This window comes from Equus przewalskii, chromosome X, assembly GCF_037783145.1.
Source record: "Equus przewalskii isolate Varuska chromosome X, EquPr2, whole genome shotgun sequence".
NCBI classification, from domain to species: Eukaryota; Metazoa; Chordata; class Mammalia; order Perissodactyla; family Equidae; genus Equus; species Equus przewalskii.
Window position 1 is genome coordinate 40,168,252 of NC_091863.1, and position 17,769 is coordinate 40,186,020.

The 17,769-nt window shown below is 53.5% G+C and overlaps 1 protein-coding gene across 6 annotated transcripts; it reads right to left on the reverse strand.

Annotated features, from left to right (window-relative positions):
• Positions 1-41: 41 nt before the first annotated feature.
• FOXP3 (forkhead box P3) lies at positions 42-15,614 on the reverse strand. 6 transcript variants are annotated; one of them, XM_070605977.1, is made up of 13 exons: positions 15,469-15,614; positions 13,812-15,320; positions 6,910-7,138; positions 6,280-6,384; positions 6,051-6,189; positions 5,559-5,646; positions 5,385-5,489; positions 4,422-4,509; positions 4,157-4,237; positions 3,265-3,415; positions 2,511-2,587; positions 1,135-1,236; positions 42-932 (listed from the first exon to the last, which is right to left on the reverse strand). In XM_070605977.1, exons 3-13 carry the CDS (start codon positions 7,114-7,116, stop codon positions 783-785), a joined length of 1,293 nt encoding a protein of 430 aa, XP_070462078.1. In that variant the 5' UTR covers positions 7,117-7,138; positions 13,812-15,320; positions 15,469-15,614; the 3' UTR covers positions 42-782. The 6 variants fall into 6 exon arrangements, with proteins under 6 accessions (XP_070462078.1, XP_070462076.1, XP_070462077.1 ...); XM_070605975.1 differs by having other exon boundaries at positions 2,511-2,590; XM_070605976.1 differs by having other exon boundaries at positions 13,696-15,320.
• Between the last annotated feature and the right edge of the window lie 2,155 nt (positions 15,615-17,769).

Sequence of the window (17,769 nt, forward strand, 5' to 3'; positions counted from 1 at the left end):
TTGAGCCTCGGTACATTTTGGTGAGTCAGTGTGTGTGGCCATGCATGTCCGTGTGGGACTCAGGAGACCCGCTGGGGCGCTGTGTGGGTGTGCGTGTGTGCAAGATGCACAGGTGAGTTCTCAAGGGCCGTGTGACTGAGCATATGTGTTAGGAGCTGCGTGAGACTGTGCGTGACTGGTATGTGTCTGCATGGCTTTCTGGGACCTGAGATCCTGTAGGTACTGAGGCTGCTTCTGCACGGGTGTCTGGGCATGGCCTGTGTGACACTGCACCTGTGGGCCCAGAGGCTGGCTGGGGGTGTGTGCTTTGGGGTATGTAGGTTGACAAGACTGTGTTCAGGCATGATTGTCTTCGTGATTATGCAGATTTGAGGTCATCTGAGTGTACCAAGGCAGGCTCTTTGTGTTTTGGAGTTTGTATTGAGTCCAAGCGACAGGATTGTGACCATCTGTGTGTCTTTTCCAGCCCCAAGGTCATCTGTGAGAGTGACTGAGGCAGGCTGTGTGTGTGGTTGGTTGTGAAAGCTCATTTTGGCTGGAGAGCCCATCGCAGGAGGCTGGGCCAGGGGTGTAGGGCTGGGGCCCCTCTGAGCAGCCTTGGTGCAGAGCATATGATCCAGGAGGGTGGTCAGCTGGGGAGTGGGGTCCCCGGCAGGCAAGACAGTGTGCACCTCACTTCTTGGTCCCTGCGGGCAGGTCCAGGGCCTATCACCCCTGCCCCTGCCACTTCCATCCCCCAATTTGGCCCCTGTCCTTCCTTCCTTCTTTCCTTGGTTTCGAGGTCAGGGGCCAGGTGTGGGGTTGGAACACCTGCTGGGCCTCTGGCTCCTCTTCTTGCGGAACTCGAACTCATCCACGGTCCACACAGCCCCCTTCTCACTCTCCACCCGCACGAAGCACTTGTGCAGGCTCAGGTTGTGGCGGATGGCATTCTGTGGAGGGAGGGCCAGCCGGCCGGGGGCGGGGGGAGCGGGCGGGCAGTCATGCTCTGAGGTCAGCAGTCCTCACCAAAACCCGACCTCCTGCCCCCTCCCAACATGCCTACAAGCCCAGCCCCAGGCCCACCTGGCTTGGCCCAGCACCCTGGTGGCATCTGAGGCCCTCCCAGCCACTGCCACTTCCAGAGGAGCTCACCTTCCAGGTGGCAGGGTGGTTTCTGAAGAAGGCGAACATGCGTGTGAACCAGTGATAGATCTCGTTGAGTGTCCGCTGCTTCTCAGGAGCCTCCAGGATGGCCTGGGGGTTAGGGGGTGTGGGGTAAGGGGAGCCGCTCTCCCAAAGTTGGGCTGAGAGGGGCAGTGGCCCACCCTGGGCCATCTGACATGGGGTGGAATTGTGGGGGCAGGGGAAGGGAGAGAGGGAGATGGTGTGGGGTCAGAGACAGGGTTAGAAGTGGGGTGAAGATGGGGGCAGGAGGGGGTTAGGTAAAGGATCAGGGTTGAGGTTGGAGTGGGGTCTGGTTAAGGGTTGGCGCTGGAGTTAGGTTACAGGTCTGGGATAGAGTTGGAGTTGGGGTTCTTTGTAGGGGTGACATTTCAGGGTTTGGGAAGTTAAGGGCCAGGAGTGGGATGAAGTTAAGGATTTGGAAGGGGTAAAGGACCAGGCAGAGTTCAAGGGGAGGGAAGGGATTGGTTAAAGGTCAGGCTAGGGATGGACTGGGGTGAGTTGAGGGTCGAGGGATGGGATGGCATTAGGTCAGGAGTCAGAGATGGGCCTAGTTATCTAGCTACTTTATGTGTCAAGGATGTGGTTAGGTTCAGGGTCAATAATGAAGTTAGCTGTGGCGAAGTGGAAGTTAGCTGTGTGTAGTCATTAAGAGGCACGGCTAGGGCTAGGTGTGGAGTGAGGCCAAGGGTCAGTCCCCATTGGATTTGTGTGGATTTAAGAATGGGGTTAAATCCAGGGTCAGCGATTACGGCTGCCATGAGGTTTTGGGTCAGGATGGGCCTTGGTAGGGGAATCTGTGGCATCGTGTAGGCCTAGGATGAAGGTCCGGGCAGCCTCTAGTGATGGTTCTGGGAAGGCATTTGGGAGATTCAGATGAAGGAGTTGGGATGGGGTGAGGTTAAGGGCCAGGTGTTACAAGGAAGGGGTTAGGGATGGAGTCCCGCTGGGGGATGTGTTGACATAGTGGGGTATGTCGGGGCTGGGGAAGGAGTTAGGATAATACCTGGGGTGGGTTTAGGGCCAGGGGAAGAAATGAGGTTCGTTTTTGGGCTATTTATAGGTCTGGGAGAGGGTTAAGTATGGGGTTGAGATGGACTTCAGGAAAGGGGTGGGTTTAGAGCCAGAATTTGGCTTGCACTGGCCTGGATGGTGGTTTCGGTTTGGGTTCAAGGGTAGGTCTTGGGTGAAGCCAGCACGGGGGATCACATCTGAAGCTACGGGTTTGTTCATGAAGGAGCCTGCCCTGGGGGTGCTCAGCGGGGGCGGGGTGGGTGGGAGTTTGGGAGGCAGGTCCCCACCCCTTCTTTCTCTTCCTTCTCCTCATCCTGAGCTGCCCTGCTTACCCAGCGGATGAGAGTGGCATAGGTGAAAGGGGGCCGCATGTTGTGGAACTTGAAGTAGTCCATGTTGTGGAAGAACTCTGCTGGGGTGGGCGGGGAGAATCAGGCCCCATCCGGGAGCTCCTCGCTCCCTCCCCCGCCCTCCACTCTACAGCATCCTGTCTGCACGCCTGAAATCCCACCCTTAACACCAGTTTCCATGATCACGGGTACTGTTTGCTGAGCACTTGACATAAATTGTATCATTTACTCTGCACCCCTTCCACAAAAATGGGGCTTGTTTTCCCTGAGGTTTAGAAGAAGTGAAGTAACTTGCACACCAAAGGGATGTAACTGGTTAAGTGGCAGAGCCAGGATGACACTCAAGGGTCCTGATCCCTGTTAAGCCAATAGCGTAGGCCTTGCAGGCAGTAGGAGACTCATGAGCTTGGGTGAATCACCCCACTTTTCCTGGGGGAAGGAAGGGAGAATCCCTGGGAATTACTTAGCTAGTTCCCTCCCTTCTGATGGCCAAATGGAATAGCTGAAGCCCAGAGTAAGTGAGCCCTAATCCCCAGGGGAGACAGCTGAGACCATAATGGGGCCTTGCAGGCCATGGAAATCCTGAGAGGAAGCTTTTGCAAGCAGATGTGTTGTTCCCAAAGGCTGGGTGGCAGTGGTGGGGAAGAGCAGTATGGAGCTCCTTTCTGTCCACCCCTCACTCCCAGTGCCCATTAGGGGCTCGGGGGGCATGACGTAGTGCACGGACCAGCCTTACCCGGGAATGTGCTGTTTCCGTGGCTGCCCCAGAGGTGCCTCCGCACAGCAAACAGGCCATCTGGGGCCTCCTGGGGGCTGGGCCAGGCTGGGACAGCGGTGCCCGGAGTGCCAGTGGCTGCGAGGCGGCAGGAGCCCTTGTCAGATGATGCCTGAGTGAGAAGGGAGAAGCTGGTGACCCAGAGGCTTAAACTTTCCACTTTAATTTTAAATAAGTAAAGTGTTTTTAAAAGCCGGGTTGCCCTGCTCTCAATTCCAGTCTGATGTGGAATCCCATGAAGCAGCACAAGCCATATTTATTAGAGTGCGGGTGTGGACACTAGCGTGTGAGGGCACCGGTGCTGGGGCCATGAGCTGGGGCCGAACTTGGCTCCTCTACTACCCAACTGTGACCTTGGCAAAATCACCGAAGCCTCCCTGGCCTCCATTTTGCTCGTCTGCGAACTGGGGGCGATAATAATACCTACCTCACGGTGGCCTCACGAGGATTAAATAAGTTAACATGAGCCAAGTGCTCAGCAGTGGTGCCTGGCCCCCAGGCCGGCTTCGTGGGCGTGTGACCTGTGCAGTCGCACAGGGCCCTGCACTTTGTTTAATGCTCTGCGGACCTTATCTTGAAATCTGAGGCCTGCATTTTCGTTTTGCACTGGGTCCTGTGAGTTATGTAGCTGGTCCTGCCAACGGCGCATGATCTACATTCAGTATCTTTGGCTATTTGCTATTGCTTTGAAAAGTCAAAATTGCATTGTTTCGGGATCTTAGGGTCAGAGGGTTTGTAAGTGGAGGGGGACAGATTCCCAGGTCTAGGTGCAAGGATAGGTCCCCTGCCCCCTGCAGGGCCCCTCCCCTGCCCCCCAGTAGTCTGTGCCACCCACCGGCCTGGGGTGGCTCACCGCAGACGGAGCCTTGGTCAGGGCCATCTTCCCAGCCAGGTGGGCCTGCATAGCGCCCAGCTTCTCCTTCTCCAGCACCAGCTGTGAAGACAGGCACAAAGTGAGGCCTCAGCTTGGCCTTGTCTGCCACATCTTTGCCCAGGCCATGGCCTTCCCTGGGAGTGCCCTGCCCCCTCCCTTCCTTTATGCCAGCCCCCATCCTGGAGGAGCTTGGCTCCTGGCACAGGGTGGACATGAGGTTCACCATCTCCCCCCACCATGTCACCTGCTGCTCCAGAGACTGCACCACCTCCCTCTGGAGGAGACACTGCGCCCTGCCCTTCTCATCCAGGAGATGGTCCGCCTGGCAGTGCCTGAGGAGGGGAAGATTCCAAGCAGGTGACCACGGTGGGCCTGGCCTCTTGGCTCAGTGTTCTGAGTGGGGAGGGCCTGACCCTCTGGGAGGTCCCTCCTCAGAGTCTCAGCCTCCCTCCCCTCTCTCTACCTTGGTCTCCCTCTTGCACCTGTCATTCCTTCAACACATGCTACTTGACGTCTACTGTGTGCCAGGCCTGAGCTTGCCACGTGAGCCTGGCCAGGGTGTTGGAGATGTTGTGGGAAGGGTGGTGAGCTGAGAGTGGGCCAGGTAGGAAAGGCATTCCAGGTAGAGGGGACAGCCTGAGCAAAGGCCTGGTGGTGACACTGATAGTTGGGTGTGGTTGGAGAAGGGGTGTGTGTGTGTGTGTGTGTGTGTGTGTGTGTGTATAATGGGGCTGAGGGGAGGCAGCAACAGCCATTGTGAGGAGTTGGGACTTTGGGGATCAGTAAAATCAGGCTGGTGTGTTGGCATGAGGGGTAGCAGGGCAAAGCAGTTAGGAATGCGGATTCTAGAGCCTGGCTGCCTGGGTTCAAATCCCAGCTCTGTTGCTTAGGAACAGGGTGATCTTGATCAAGACACTTAGCCTCTTTGGCCCCAGTTTCTTTGTCTGTAAAATGGAGGTAAATAATAGTACACCTCTATTATTATGCCCCAGTATACAGATGAGTAAACCGAGGACCAGAGAAGCTAAGTAACTTGCCTGAGGTCACACAGCCGGTGAGTGATAGAGCAGGGATTTGAACCTGCAGTCTCAGCTTTTGCCTCTTTCATTTTACTACCTATCGGAATGAGGCCTGAGTGGAGACCTGCACCCCAGATCTCCCACAAACTGGGGACTCCCCCAGACTGGAATGGGCTTAGCCCACTCACTTGAGGAAGTCCTCTGGCTCCTCGAAGACCTTCTCGCATCCAGGCCACTTGCAGACGCCATTTGCCAGCAGTGAGTAAGAGCCCTGGGGCATGGTCGAAAGGGTGCTGGGGGGACAGAGGGTGTCAGGGGCGGGGATGGCAGGGTGGGAGTCCTTCCCAGCCCTGCCCGCTCACCTGTCTTTCCTGGGTGCACTGGGGCTTGGGAAGGTGCAGAGCAGTGCTGGTTCCCTGGACACCCATTCCACACTGGCCACGTTGATCCCTGCAGGTGGGGACAGGGCACTTCTGGGGACTGTGGGCCAGGCTCTGGAGCTCAGTTCACAAGGCCTATCCTTTTTAGTTTCCCACCCCCGTGAGCCTCGCAGGCCCTGACTCCCAGGGGGCTCTGTTGTCCCTAACATCCAAGGCTTCTGGTGGAGCAGTTCAAAGACTGCCATTTGTTAGTGCTGACATTTTGACTAACTTTGCAAAGATCTGCAGTTCTGTGAGTTTGACATTCTGCATCTTTAAGGTTCTGAGCCTGACATTTTTTGGAGGTTGGAGTTTCCAAGATGATAAGAACTGACGCCTCTGACCTCCTGAGGGCCACGATTCAGCAGCCTACACTGCTCCCGTGCAAGGACTCGGGGCTCTGGGGTTCTGTGGAGCTGCGGGGTGTGGTGTTACCAGGTGGCAGGCCGGGCCGGGCCTTGAGGGAGAAGACCCCGGTGGCAGCAGTGGGTGGTGGAAGGCTGATCATAGCTGGGCTGTCCAGTGGGCGCACCTGCAGCACTGGGGTCCGGGCATGGGTGTCCACCGTTGAGAGCTGGGGGCACATGTGGGCCATGGTTCAGCCTGGCCCCCCTCACCAGTTCTCCCATCTGCTCCATCCTCCCTGCCCATTCAGGGTCAGTACCTGGTGCATGAAGTGTGGCCTGTCCTGGAGGAGTGCCTGCAAGTGGGGTGAGGGACCCAGCCGTGCTCCGGAGGGTGCCACCATGACTAGAGGCACTGTGGGCAGCTGGGGGGAGAAGGCAGGCAGGTGAGATGCCATCTTCCTCCTCACTGTTCTACATGGCTAATTCATCCACTCCTCACCACAACCCCATGTGGCAGGTACTATGACTATCCTCATTTTACATATGTGGAAACTGAGGCTCAGAGAGATCGACTGATTTTTTCAAGATTAAACAGCTAGTATGTGGCAGAGCTGGCCTCAACCCTGTCACCTCACCTCCTTGGGCCCCAGTCCTCTCCTCTGTCACATGGGGATGGGGACACATGGCCATGCCCGCGGGACCATGAAAGGGTCTCCTCTCCTGAGACAGGGATTGGGAGGTCGAGGAGAGCCTCGAATCTCTGAGACCTGCTAAGTGGGGACTTTCTTGGCCCTGTGACATCTGCATAAGTCACAGACTTGCCTGGGACCCAGAAAACCACTTCCTGTGCCCCAGCCGGGCCCCCCGCCCAGTGCCACAGTAAAGGTCGGCACCTGTAGGCCCAGGTACCCCACCCTGCCTGCCCCATCCTGGGCCCTGGGCCTCACCTGCAGCTGCGATGGTGGCACAGGGTTCAAGGAGGAGGAGGCATGGGCCCCACCTCGGAGGTCCCGACCCTGGAAGGCTGCCCCTGGGCCCTTGGCCCCCAGCAGGTCCGAGGCCTTTGGTGCAGCTCTCCAGCTGGGCGAAGTTCCTGGGGATGGGCCGAGCGCCAAGGAAGGGGCTGAGGGCTTGGCTGGCCTGGAGTTGGGCATTGGGTCCTTGTCCGAGGGCAGGCTGTGGGGACATAAGGGGAAGGAGTTACACATGTGCTGGGGGAGGGGTGAGAAATACTCAACCACTTGGATACCCCCTCTGATCAGAGCAGGCATTGGCTGGGGCATGTCCCAAAGGGCCCCACAGCTGGACCCCCAGCTCGAGTCCTGCACACACACACATTGGTGTCAGGAATACAGGGATGCGTGTTTCTCCATGCATGCCCCACGTGGAGACGTGCACGGGTCCAGCACATGGCTTGCCTGCGCATGCGGGTCCAGCCCTAGTGGGATGTGTCCTCCATGAGGGCAGTCGGGAATTCAGGGTGGTGTGCACGGCCTCAGCCAGAGCGGGTCTCAGCTCTTCTCCCCCACCACTTGAGGCTTGTCTCCAAGCCTCAGCCATCTGGTCCTCCCTGTACCCTGCACGGGCCACACAACCTTTGCTGATTCTGCTGGGGCTGGTCTCTGACTCTCCTGGTGGCAGTCTTTTACCTCAGTGACTTGGGTATATCTGGGAGTGGAGAGGGGCATGGACTCAAAAGTTCCCTTGGGCTGCCGTGAGCAGGACAGACTCTAGGAGGGCGAGGGCAGGAGCTGGGGTACTAGTGAGGACACTACGCAACAGTCCAGGCAAGCGACGGTGGTGGCACAGACCAGGATGGCGGCAGTGGAGGTGGTGAGAAGCGGGTGGATTCTGAGTGTTTTGAAGGTGGAGGAGAATTTGCTGGCAGCTTGGATGTGGGGGGTGAGAGAGGGAGGGTCAAGGTGACTTTTGGGTATTAGCCTGAACAGCTGGAAGGACAGAGCTGACATTACCTGAGATGGGGGAGATGGGGGGAGCAGAGTTGGGCGTGATGATCCACATGCAGAGGGACATGAAGAGTCTGGTGTTAAACATGCGGTTGGAAATGCCAAGTGGGCAGCTGAGTGCAGGAGTCGGGAGCTCAGATGGGGGCAGGGTCTGCTCATTGCTGGGCTCCTGCCCTGCACAGAGCTGGCATGGCAGGTGCCAGAGAGGAAGAGAGACAGGCTCTTGAGCCAGGGCCTGTGGGAGCTCCTCGACTCAGCCTACACCAGAGTTCACCCCAATCTCTGCTCCCCAAGCCTGACTCATGCTATTTGCTCATGCTATTTGCCCTGCCTGGAATGCCTGCTCTTCCTCTTCCCCTATCCAGACAGCCCTCCATAATGGCTCCAGGCCCCTCTGCTGAGCCCCAGAACCTTACACTCCCCATTGGGCAGGGCTTCGCTTTCTCCGAATCCTGTAATCCCCAGCTAGAGATGGAAGGTACTGCCTAATCCAACCTCCATTTTATTGAAGGGAACATCCAGCTGCACAGTCCCATGGTGACTTGAGAGCTCCACTTCTTTCCCCAGAAAGCGTGCGTGTGTGCACATTTCACAAGCCATCTGCTATGGGGCTGTGTGTGTGTGTGCGCGCGCGCGCGTAACTCCCCACCCCACCTCACCCCACTGCACTGAGTTGGACACACAGCTGCTGATAGCAGCCTGGGGGAGCACAAGGAGGGTTCTGGGGGATCAACGCTCCTTCCTTTCTTTGCTGGCAGCTCATGGGGTTGTCAGAGCTGTGGTGCTGAGGGAGGAGGGTGTGAGAATCCAGGTATTAACCTCAGTCTCTCGGGGGGGAGCCCGCATCTATGGAGGCTTAGAACAAGGGCCTGAGAGAATGTCGGTGACTGTAAGGAGGTGAGTGAATGAATGAAGGTAGAGACCGGGGTGATGCTTCTACAAGCCAAGGAACGTCCGATTGCCAGCAAACCATCAGAAGCTAGGAGAGGCACGGACAGATTCTCTCTCGTGGCACTAGAAGAAACCAGCCCTGCTGACATCTTGATCTAGGACTTCTGGCCTCCAGAACTGTGAGACAATAAATTTCTGTTGTTTAAGCCCCCTGGTTTGTGGCACTTTGTTACAGAGGTCTGAGTAAAGTAAGATGGATTTGGGTGAGTGAGTGGATGTTTTCCATCACTGTAGCCTGGCCCACATGTCTGGCCTGTGGTCACTTCTGAAGCTGCCTGGACACTTGGCGAGAGCTTATAAGAAACGTCCTCCCCAAACACATCTGGAACAGCCTGACTCAGGGAAGCACAGATACATTCTCAGAAAGGGGACGTGGATATGGTCTGTCTGGTGGTGGGGTACCTGGAGGGCTGGGCTGGGCAGCCGGCTTCCTGCACTGTCTGTTGGGGCGTCCCTTTCTGACTGTTTCTCAGAAGCTGCATGGAGGATGTTTCTGGGACACAGATTGTGTTTTCCTATCGGGGTCTGCATCTGGGCCCTGTTGTCACAGCCCCCGACTTCCCCAGATTTTTCCGCCATTGACGTCATGGCGGCCGGATGCGCTGGGCTTCATCGGCACCAAGGAGGAAGAGAAAGGGGCAGACACCCCACCCCACAGGTTTCGTTCCGAGAATTGGCTGGCCCGTCCTGCAGCCAGCTTGGCCCAGGTGGGGTGATGTGGGTGCTGGCGGATGTGGTGAGTGACGTCCATCTGGCCACCATGACAAGCCCTGGGCCCTGTAGACCTGGCCCTTCTTGGGCCATGGAGATACCCAAGGTTTGATGCTTAGGGAGTGCCATGCAGACCCCACAGATACTGGGACCCTCAGGGTCTTCAAATTGTACTAGGCCAGAAGCTCAGAATCATAGAACGTTATTTCTTAGATTCAAAGGATCCCAGAATCTCAAACCCACAGATTCTGTGGGGCCCGTGGGTCCAACTTCTCACTAGTGAAGGCCAATGTCCCTGGTGTCCAAACTCACTGGAACTCCCTGAAGGACTGGAGGCTCACTACTCATAGTGCCTCGTGCCTACCAGGCCTGGAATTGCAGCAAGCCTGCCCTCAGCCTTCCTCATAAGTTCTGTGAAGGCAGGAGGGTCAGAACCCTTCTACTTTCTCCACCCTGGGGGCAGGCTCTGCCACTCACTAGCTGCAACTCTCCTCAGGCTCATTTGTGCATTGGGATTGTAATGGTACCCATCTTCCAAAGTTAATGCACATGAGACACTTAGCAAAACGCTAGTGATCGGCAAATGGACACCTGCAGGGCCTCGGTCTCCCTGTCTATTCTGGGACAATATTCCCAAACTCACAGCCACTCCGCCAGAGATGGGGAGGGAAGCACGGGGAGGTAGAGGCTGGCGTGCCTTCAGCTAGGGCCTCGTGGCAGGGAGCAGGAAAAGCCCTGGCTTTTGCCGGTAGAGAGCCCACCACCAGGCTCTCTGGAGGGGCCCTGGGATAGAGGTTTTCAGGGACCAATGCCAGCTCTGGGGACACAGCTGAGCTCTGTCCACAGCCAGACCCACAGCCAGACTGACTGACTTATGTCCCTCCAGTATCACTGCCCTCTGGCCACGAGGCCTCCTAACCCATGGGGCCCTGGGACCGCACCCAGCCTAGCTCTTGTGAGGCTGGGCTGCACACCATGACCGTGGATCCTCCTGCCCGAGTGAGGGTCCAACCTGTGAGAAGGCAGAAGCCTCCCTCATGGGGCCTGAGGCATAAACTGAGGCCCACAACAGGGAGAGAGACAGAGCCAGGGTCCCACCAAGAATCCTCAGGTCTGAGCTTGGGTCTCAACTCTGCCACTGTATCTCTGTGAGGCCTTGGGAGAGGCCCTCACATCCATCTCTGGGCCTCAGTTTGCCCCTTTGTACGCTGGGGAGGGGAGAGGTGTGGAGTAGATGAGGGCCAGGGCCCTTCGGCTCTGCGTCTGGGTAAGTTGTTAGATGTCTGCAGGGCTTCAAGTTGACAACTGCCCCTCTATCCAGGGGACTGGCTGAGAGACAGGGATACATAGAGTCAAAGAGAGACAGAAATAGAGAGAGATAGACATAGGGGAACAGAGAGACACAGAGAACAAGAGAGACAGGGATGGGATAGACATGAGGTAGGACAGAGATAGACACACAGAGTGACAAAGAGAATGAGAGAGACGCTGAGAGAAGGAGAGACAGAGTAACGGGGGAGCGGTGGAGAGGGACTCATAGGAGCAGAAAGTCATAGAAGTACACACAAAGTGGGAGACAGAGATGAGGGAAACAGAGAAAGAACAAGAGAGACAGAAACAACACCACAAGTAGAGAGGAGGGTGGGGGAGAGACAGAGAGAGACAGAGAGACAGAGAGGCCCCAAATAAGAATAGTCGATGGTCTTTGGCTGGAAGAACTGATGCTGCCTGAAATAACGAGGAACGACAAAGGGCAAGATGCCTGGGGCCTCAGCCGGCTGGCTGGCAGACGGGCACTACATTGTATTGCAAAGCAACAATCAGCCAAGCAGTGTGGCCCTGGTACGAGAACAGACACTGAGGGACAGAGCAGAATAGAAAGCTCAATCGCGTTTGTGATGAATGTGGCATTTCAAACTGGGGGATGGTGGAGGATAGAGTGTTAAACAAATGTTTCTGGGATAATTAAGGGAAAAATAAAGTTATTGAATGAATAATCAGTCCATTTTCCCACCAACCCCTCCCTGCCCAGTTCGAAATGTCACCATCATCATATACCTTAAAATAAATTTCAGATCTATTAAAGAGATAAATAATAATATCTAATACTGATCTTGGGTTTATTGTATGCCAGGCCCTATGCTAAGCACTTAACATGGTTAATAGATTTAATCCTTATAACCACCCTTTGAAGTAGGTACTATTATAAGCATCACAGTACATATGAGGAAATGGAGGTACAGAGAGGTTAAATGCCTGGCTAAAAATCACACAGATGGCTTGGGGTAGGCTGGGTTTGTCCCAGACAGTCTGGCTCCAGTACCCACACTCTTAACCTCTACACTAAATGGAAAAAATGAAGCCATAAAAGAGATCAGAAGCCAACAGGGGTGAACATTTATCTCATTTTCAAGTGGGAAAAGACTTTCTAAGCACAAAACCAGAGACAGTAACCACAGAAGAAAAGACTAACCTATTTGACTATATAAAAACATCATAAGCATCACAAAACACCGTAAACAAATACAAAAAGCAAATGATGAATTGGGGGAAAATATTTGCTATATATGTATGGCTGATTGAAGGTTAATATCTTTTCTAAATAAAGAGCTGTGACAAATCAATAAGAAAAAATATGAACACCTTATTAGGACTAAGGACATGATCAGACAACTAAAAAAAAGCACATATGGTCAATAAACAATATAAGTAATCAAAGAATTCAAGTTTCCACAATGTAATATTTTTTTCTTACCTGTTATGTTGAGAAGGGATTAAAAAATGATAATACCCACCCAGGGTTAGCTTGAGTAGAAGGAGCATAAAACAGGACAACCTTTTGGAAGAGCAATTTGCAGAGAGGGTCAGAAACCTTAAAAATGCACATACCCTTTGCCCCAGCAACTCCATTTTCAGGAGTCCAAGGAACAAAGCAGGGATGATTACGGGGAAAAACTAGAAACGACCCGAATATCCAATAATCGGCACTTGGTTCGAACCAATCATGGTTCATGCCACTGTGAGGAGTCTTGACAGCCATGAATGATCATATGTTGAAACAATTTTTAGTGATCTACAAACATGCTCCTATTAATTGAATAAAGCAGAAACAAAATCAACAGATAGCATGATTCTAATCTGGTTAAAAAAAATACTAAGAGCACTTGCTAAGCCTACAGAGACAAGCTCGCCCTAGTCCTGAACAGCCCGCTCTGGTCCTGGATGTGGACTCTGGCCACACACAGACACACACACACACACACATGAGGTCCTGGGGGTAGGATCACACAGCTAAATCACGACTGACAAACGCATGACGTGCCCCCAGAAGGGTCTCTTATGCGGTGCAAGTACAAATTCAGTTAAGCGTTCAGCCTGACCCAACAGCTCACAGTCCTCCTCCGATCAGAGCAAACAGAATTGATGCTCAGTCTTGCAAAATGTAAATGTCCTCATTGACGTTACTGAACACACTATTATTAAGCTCCAACTGTGTATAAAGCTCTGTGCTGGATGCTGGATGAGAAGGCAGGAGGGGAAGGCAAGACGAGAGCAGGAGAGACGGTGAGAGAAAGACGGGGAAAGGAGATAAACAGTGTTTGGTCAAGGTGGAGGAGACAGAGAAAGACAGAGGATTGAGTCTGAGTGCCAGGGAAACAGACAAGGAAAGAGAGGGGCAGAGAAACATGGAAGGACTGAGACAGGGCGCGCAGAAGCAGAGAGAATGGGAGATATTGAGGGAGAAGAGATGAAGAGATGCGAGAGATGTAGTTGAAATTTCCAGTTACTCCTGGGCAGTGTTTCAAGTTGTTCAAAGCTCTGAAATTCATAAAGACTGGAAGTTGACCTATTTTAAAAATCCTACCCATCTACATCTCAATCAATTTATTTAACTTTGCCTCCGCCCAAGCATTGATTAAGTACTTTACCTGTCAGTCTTCTGGCATTTATTATTATTATTATAAAAGACACCTTACCTGACCGGGACCACAGTAGCTGCGTGCGCCTGGACTGTACCGGAGGGCCCCTGACCCTCCAGTGCCTACCTCACTGCCATCTCTTCCATTGGACCTGCATCTGGTGGGGGAGAGCGGGGACACTCACCTTCGTGAAGTGGACTGACAGAAAAGGATCAGCCTGGCTTGTGGGAAACTGTCACATATCAAAAACAACTTTGCTTTTATACCGAGAAGAAAAACCACGGTGTGGAAGCCACAGACCTCTCTCTTCTAATAATCCAATTTTTTTTTTCGATCAGTGTGTGCGCTGATAATCACGGGGTGGGGGGGGTTCTCATAGTTCTCTCTCTCTCTCTCTCTCTCGCTCTTGCTCTGTTTCTCCTCTTCTTGATTATGAGACTTAAACGGAAATTTTGAAATTTTGGGTTTTTTCTTTGCCCTTTACGAGTCATCTGAAAATATGATTTCTTCCCCTCACCACAGAGGTGAGAGGTATCAATGAGATAACAGGTTCATGAGAAACCACAGGTTTTTAAACAAAAGTGTGTAGAGTTAGGAAAAAAAAAAAAAAAAAAACAAGGGAAAAGAACTTAAATAAATCACAGGGGCGTCCCAGGCAGGCAGAGACCACTCTGTGAGGGAGAGGATATTTGCGGGTCTCTTGGGAAAGAAAGAGCAGCACTGAGGCCCTATGCGTGGATGAGAAATACCAGGGAAAGACAAGGAATAGGGTTGAGTTTCCAGTGGCTTTGCCCTGCGCCATGCCTCAGTTTCCCCTTAGGTGGAATTGATATGGTCATCACGGCTCTTACTGGCCAGGGAAGGGGAGCTCTGGACACTCTTGCAACACATCTTCCCACAGAGGGTGAGGGGCAGGGAAGTTACTTCATGCAGAAAAAAGCAGGGAGTGCCTCCCCCCACCCCAATTCACAGAATCGAGGTCTGTGAATCACTGGCTCCCAGAATCCACTGAACAGCACTGAGGGAGAAAAGTTTCACCTCATCATGTCTTAGGGCCTGAGAGCGCTAACCCCAAGACCACCCTACAGGGAAGGTCCCAACCAGGTCCCCAGTATTAATGCTTCCATCCTCATGAAGCCCAGAGGCCCACTAGGATCCCAACGCTCTCAGAGTCAGGGGCACCATGGCCTGATGCTTCTGAGGCCCTCAGCCTTTGCAGTTTTCTACTTCAAAAAATCCCAGTTTCCAAATATCTGCCATCATCCCTGTAGCTGCTATTTATCTCAAATTTTCCACGTGTCAGACGCAGTGCTGGATGCTTCTCACAAACGATCACGTTCAATCCTCACCACAGCCCCGTGAGGTCCATCTTGTCATCGTGGCCGTCATACAGATGGGAAAACAGAGGCACAAAGTAGTCGAGCAACTTGCCCAAGATCACAGAGCTGGCGAGTGGGGGGCCTGCCTTCCTTGGCACCGGGCTTTGAAACCCCCAAGTTTCCCTGAGCCCAGTGTTCTCAGGTTTTAAATTCTAGGATGCAATGACAGGGAGGTTCTGAGATTTGGAGATTCTTCTGGGGGCTTGAAGCTTGTGAGGTTTTAAGGTTGTCCAAGAATTAGCGATTGCATTTCCTCTCCTCAGCGGGCACCCCCTCCAACCAATGGTCAACAGAGGAGACTAGCCCCCAGGGGCTTCTCCTGACAGGCCACGGTCGAGACTCTCAGGGTCTGGCTCCCCAGTGCTCTGCATGGCCCAGGGTTCTGTCATCCAGGGTCCAGTCCGACCCCTCTGCAAGACTGGCTTCAGGCCTAGGGAAGAGAAATTGGAAACGGCTATTTATTCACATGATACAAACTTAGTAGCCAAGACCCACCCCTTCACTCCTTTGCCTTTTTCCTCCCCCCACCTCCCAAGCCCTCAAAAAAAGGAGAGCCTCTTTCCTCAAGTCAGACTTACCTTTCTGGAAGAGCCCAGAGAGGGCCTGATGGCCTGGCTTTGTGAAGACAAGAAAAAAAAGAAAAAAAAAAAAGGTGAATAGAAAAAAAAAGACCTAAAAAAAAATCAGCCAACAACAACAATTTAAAAAAAAAACCAACCCTCCCTACCATTAGTTCAAAACAAAACTTTTGCTCGTTGAGGCTTCTGAGTTGGTGGGACATGTCGGAGACCCAAAAATGCTCTGTGAGTGCCAGGCAGCCAGGGGAGGCACAAGGTGGGATGAAGTCCTCAGGCTGGAGGCTTGCAGGGCCCCTGTGTACAGCAGGGCTTAACAGATGTTGCGGCATGTGGTTGGGAGCGAGAAGGGGCGAGGAACAAGCTTGTCAGGAAGGAGTCCTGGGAAACCAACTTTGGAGATGTCCCCAAGGTGAATGACCCCTTACTCCCTGTGAACTTGGGTCTGAACATTCCCTACACCTCCTGTGTAACTATAAACCAGGCCAGTTGAAGAAGCTGAGGCCTCATTCCCTGCCCTAGGACCTGTCCCCTCCTGAGAGAGGGGGCTGCTTTTCTCTTTTAGGGTCAGAGTTGTGGGCTGCATCCTCCTTACACCCTCCCCAGACCATCTCTCCCTTACTGTCACTTGCTCCATGAGAGGAGTGGCCAGGGAAGTAGGAGGAAAACTGAGTGAGAGGTGTGGCCCAACGAGTCCCAGGAGACCACTTGAGCGGGACCTGGGTGTGGGAGGGGTGATGCTGCTGCTGCTGCGAGCCAGGACCCTTGCAGAGTGAGGACTAGGGGGTCAGGTGGGCAGAGAGGGGTGGAGGTTACCACCTCCTTTCTCTACTGGACTATATCCTCTCACAGGGAAGGCTTCTGGGGAAGAGTGGGCAGGATTAAACAGAGGTGGGTGAAAGTCCCCAGAAAAGGGGGCTTTTGACAAAGACTTGAAGGAGGTAAGGAAGGGAGCCATGTAGATAACTGAGTAATTCCAGAGGAAACAACCAGCAAAGGCCCTGAGGTGGGAGGGTGCCTGATTTGCTCAGGGTCTACTAAGGAGGTTGGTATGGTTAGAGTTGTGTGAGCAAGAGGAAGAGGGGTAGGAGGTGAGGTCAGAGAGGGGACTGAGTGGCTTAGACCATGCAGGACCTTGTAGCCCACAGTAAGGACTTTGGCTTTTACTCTGAGTGAGAGGGGAACCAAGGGAGGGTTGTGAGCAGAGACACGTGAACTGTCTTAGGATTTAACAGGATCCCTCTGGCTGCTGAGTGTAGAACAGACTGTAGGAGAGAGGGTGGAAGCAGGGGACCGGTGAGAGGGAGGCTACCGCAATAGTCCAGGGGACTGAGGACCGTGCTGCAGTGGACTGGGTGAGGGTGGATTCGGCAAACATTTTGAATGGAGAGCTGACAGGAGTTGTTGAAGGATGAGAGTCTTGGGGCCAGGCCAGGACACAGACAATGCCCTAAATGGGTGGGCAGAAAGGAGTCCCTGGATTACTTATCAGCTTGAACTTGTAGGTGAGAAAAAAATAAAGTTCTACCTTGCATAATCTCCCATTCTTTCATGATTTTTCTGTTACTTCCAGCTAAACATATTCTTTCCTGACCCATGACCCCATCCTGGACACTGAGACATGAGGAAAAGGGGCCTGCTGGGGGGATTGCCTCCCTCCTAGGGATGCTGTGTGTCAGAACCTTGCATACAGTAGGTGTTGAGAAAATCCTGCCAGGATGGAAGGAGAATGTATGAACGGACATGTTCAGGGGAAAAAAGTTACAATTCAATTCCCGCTGGAGGTGAGACTTCAAAGGAAGGGTGAAAGGGGAGCGAAAGTTCATTAGATGGAGGAAGCAGAAGCAGCGCTCTTGGGAGAGGGGACAGTAGGAGCAGAGACGGGCACAGAAGGAAGGTAAGTGAGGCCACTGTGGGGTGTGGAGGGCTGAGTGGGGCAAGAACGACAGGCCTCTGATTTGTGATTACGTTAGTCAACGTAGGCCAACATGCCGGATCGACCGTCGGCGGCGTACAGTCAGGCTCAGTGTTTTCCTGAGCTGAAGTTAGAAAAAGCGCATCTTCCAAAAAAGCTCAATTTCTCATTTGGCCACTCATTCGTCAAGGGTGTCACGTGCTGGAGAATGCTGAGGGTGACTATCAGGGGCATTCTTGGCTAGTGGTACCCCTCAAGCAAAGGCTCGGAGGTGGGCAGGGGAGACCCAGTAACTGCTACGAGAGAGTCCGTTTTGCTTTCTTAGATCTCATACTAGGGTGCAGTCTAGGTCTTCAGGGGCTCTGGGCGTTCAAAGCTCTGGGGCAATG

Coding starts and splice junctions, on each gene's coding strand:
- FOXP3 (XM_070605971.1), bottom strand. CDS start 7,245: ATGCCCCAGCCAATGCCTGCTCTGATCAGAGGGGGTATCCAAGTGGTT. Junction 6,385..6,909: donor TGCCACCATCGCAGCTGCAG/GTGAGGCCCAGG, acceptor TTCTCCCCCCAG/CTGCCCACAGTGCCTCTAGT. Junction 2,591..3,264: donor CGGAAACAGCACATTCCCGG/GTAAGGCTGGTC, acceptor CGCCCACCCCAG/CAGAGTTCTTCCACAACATG.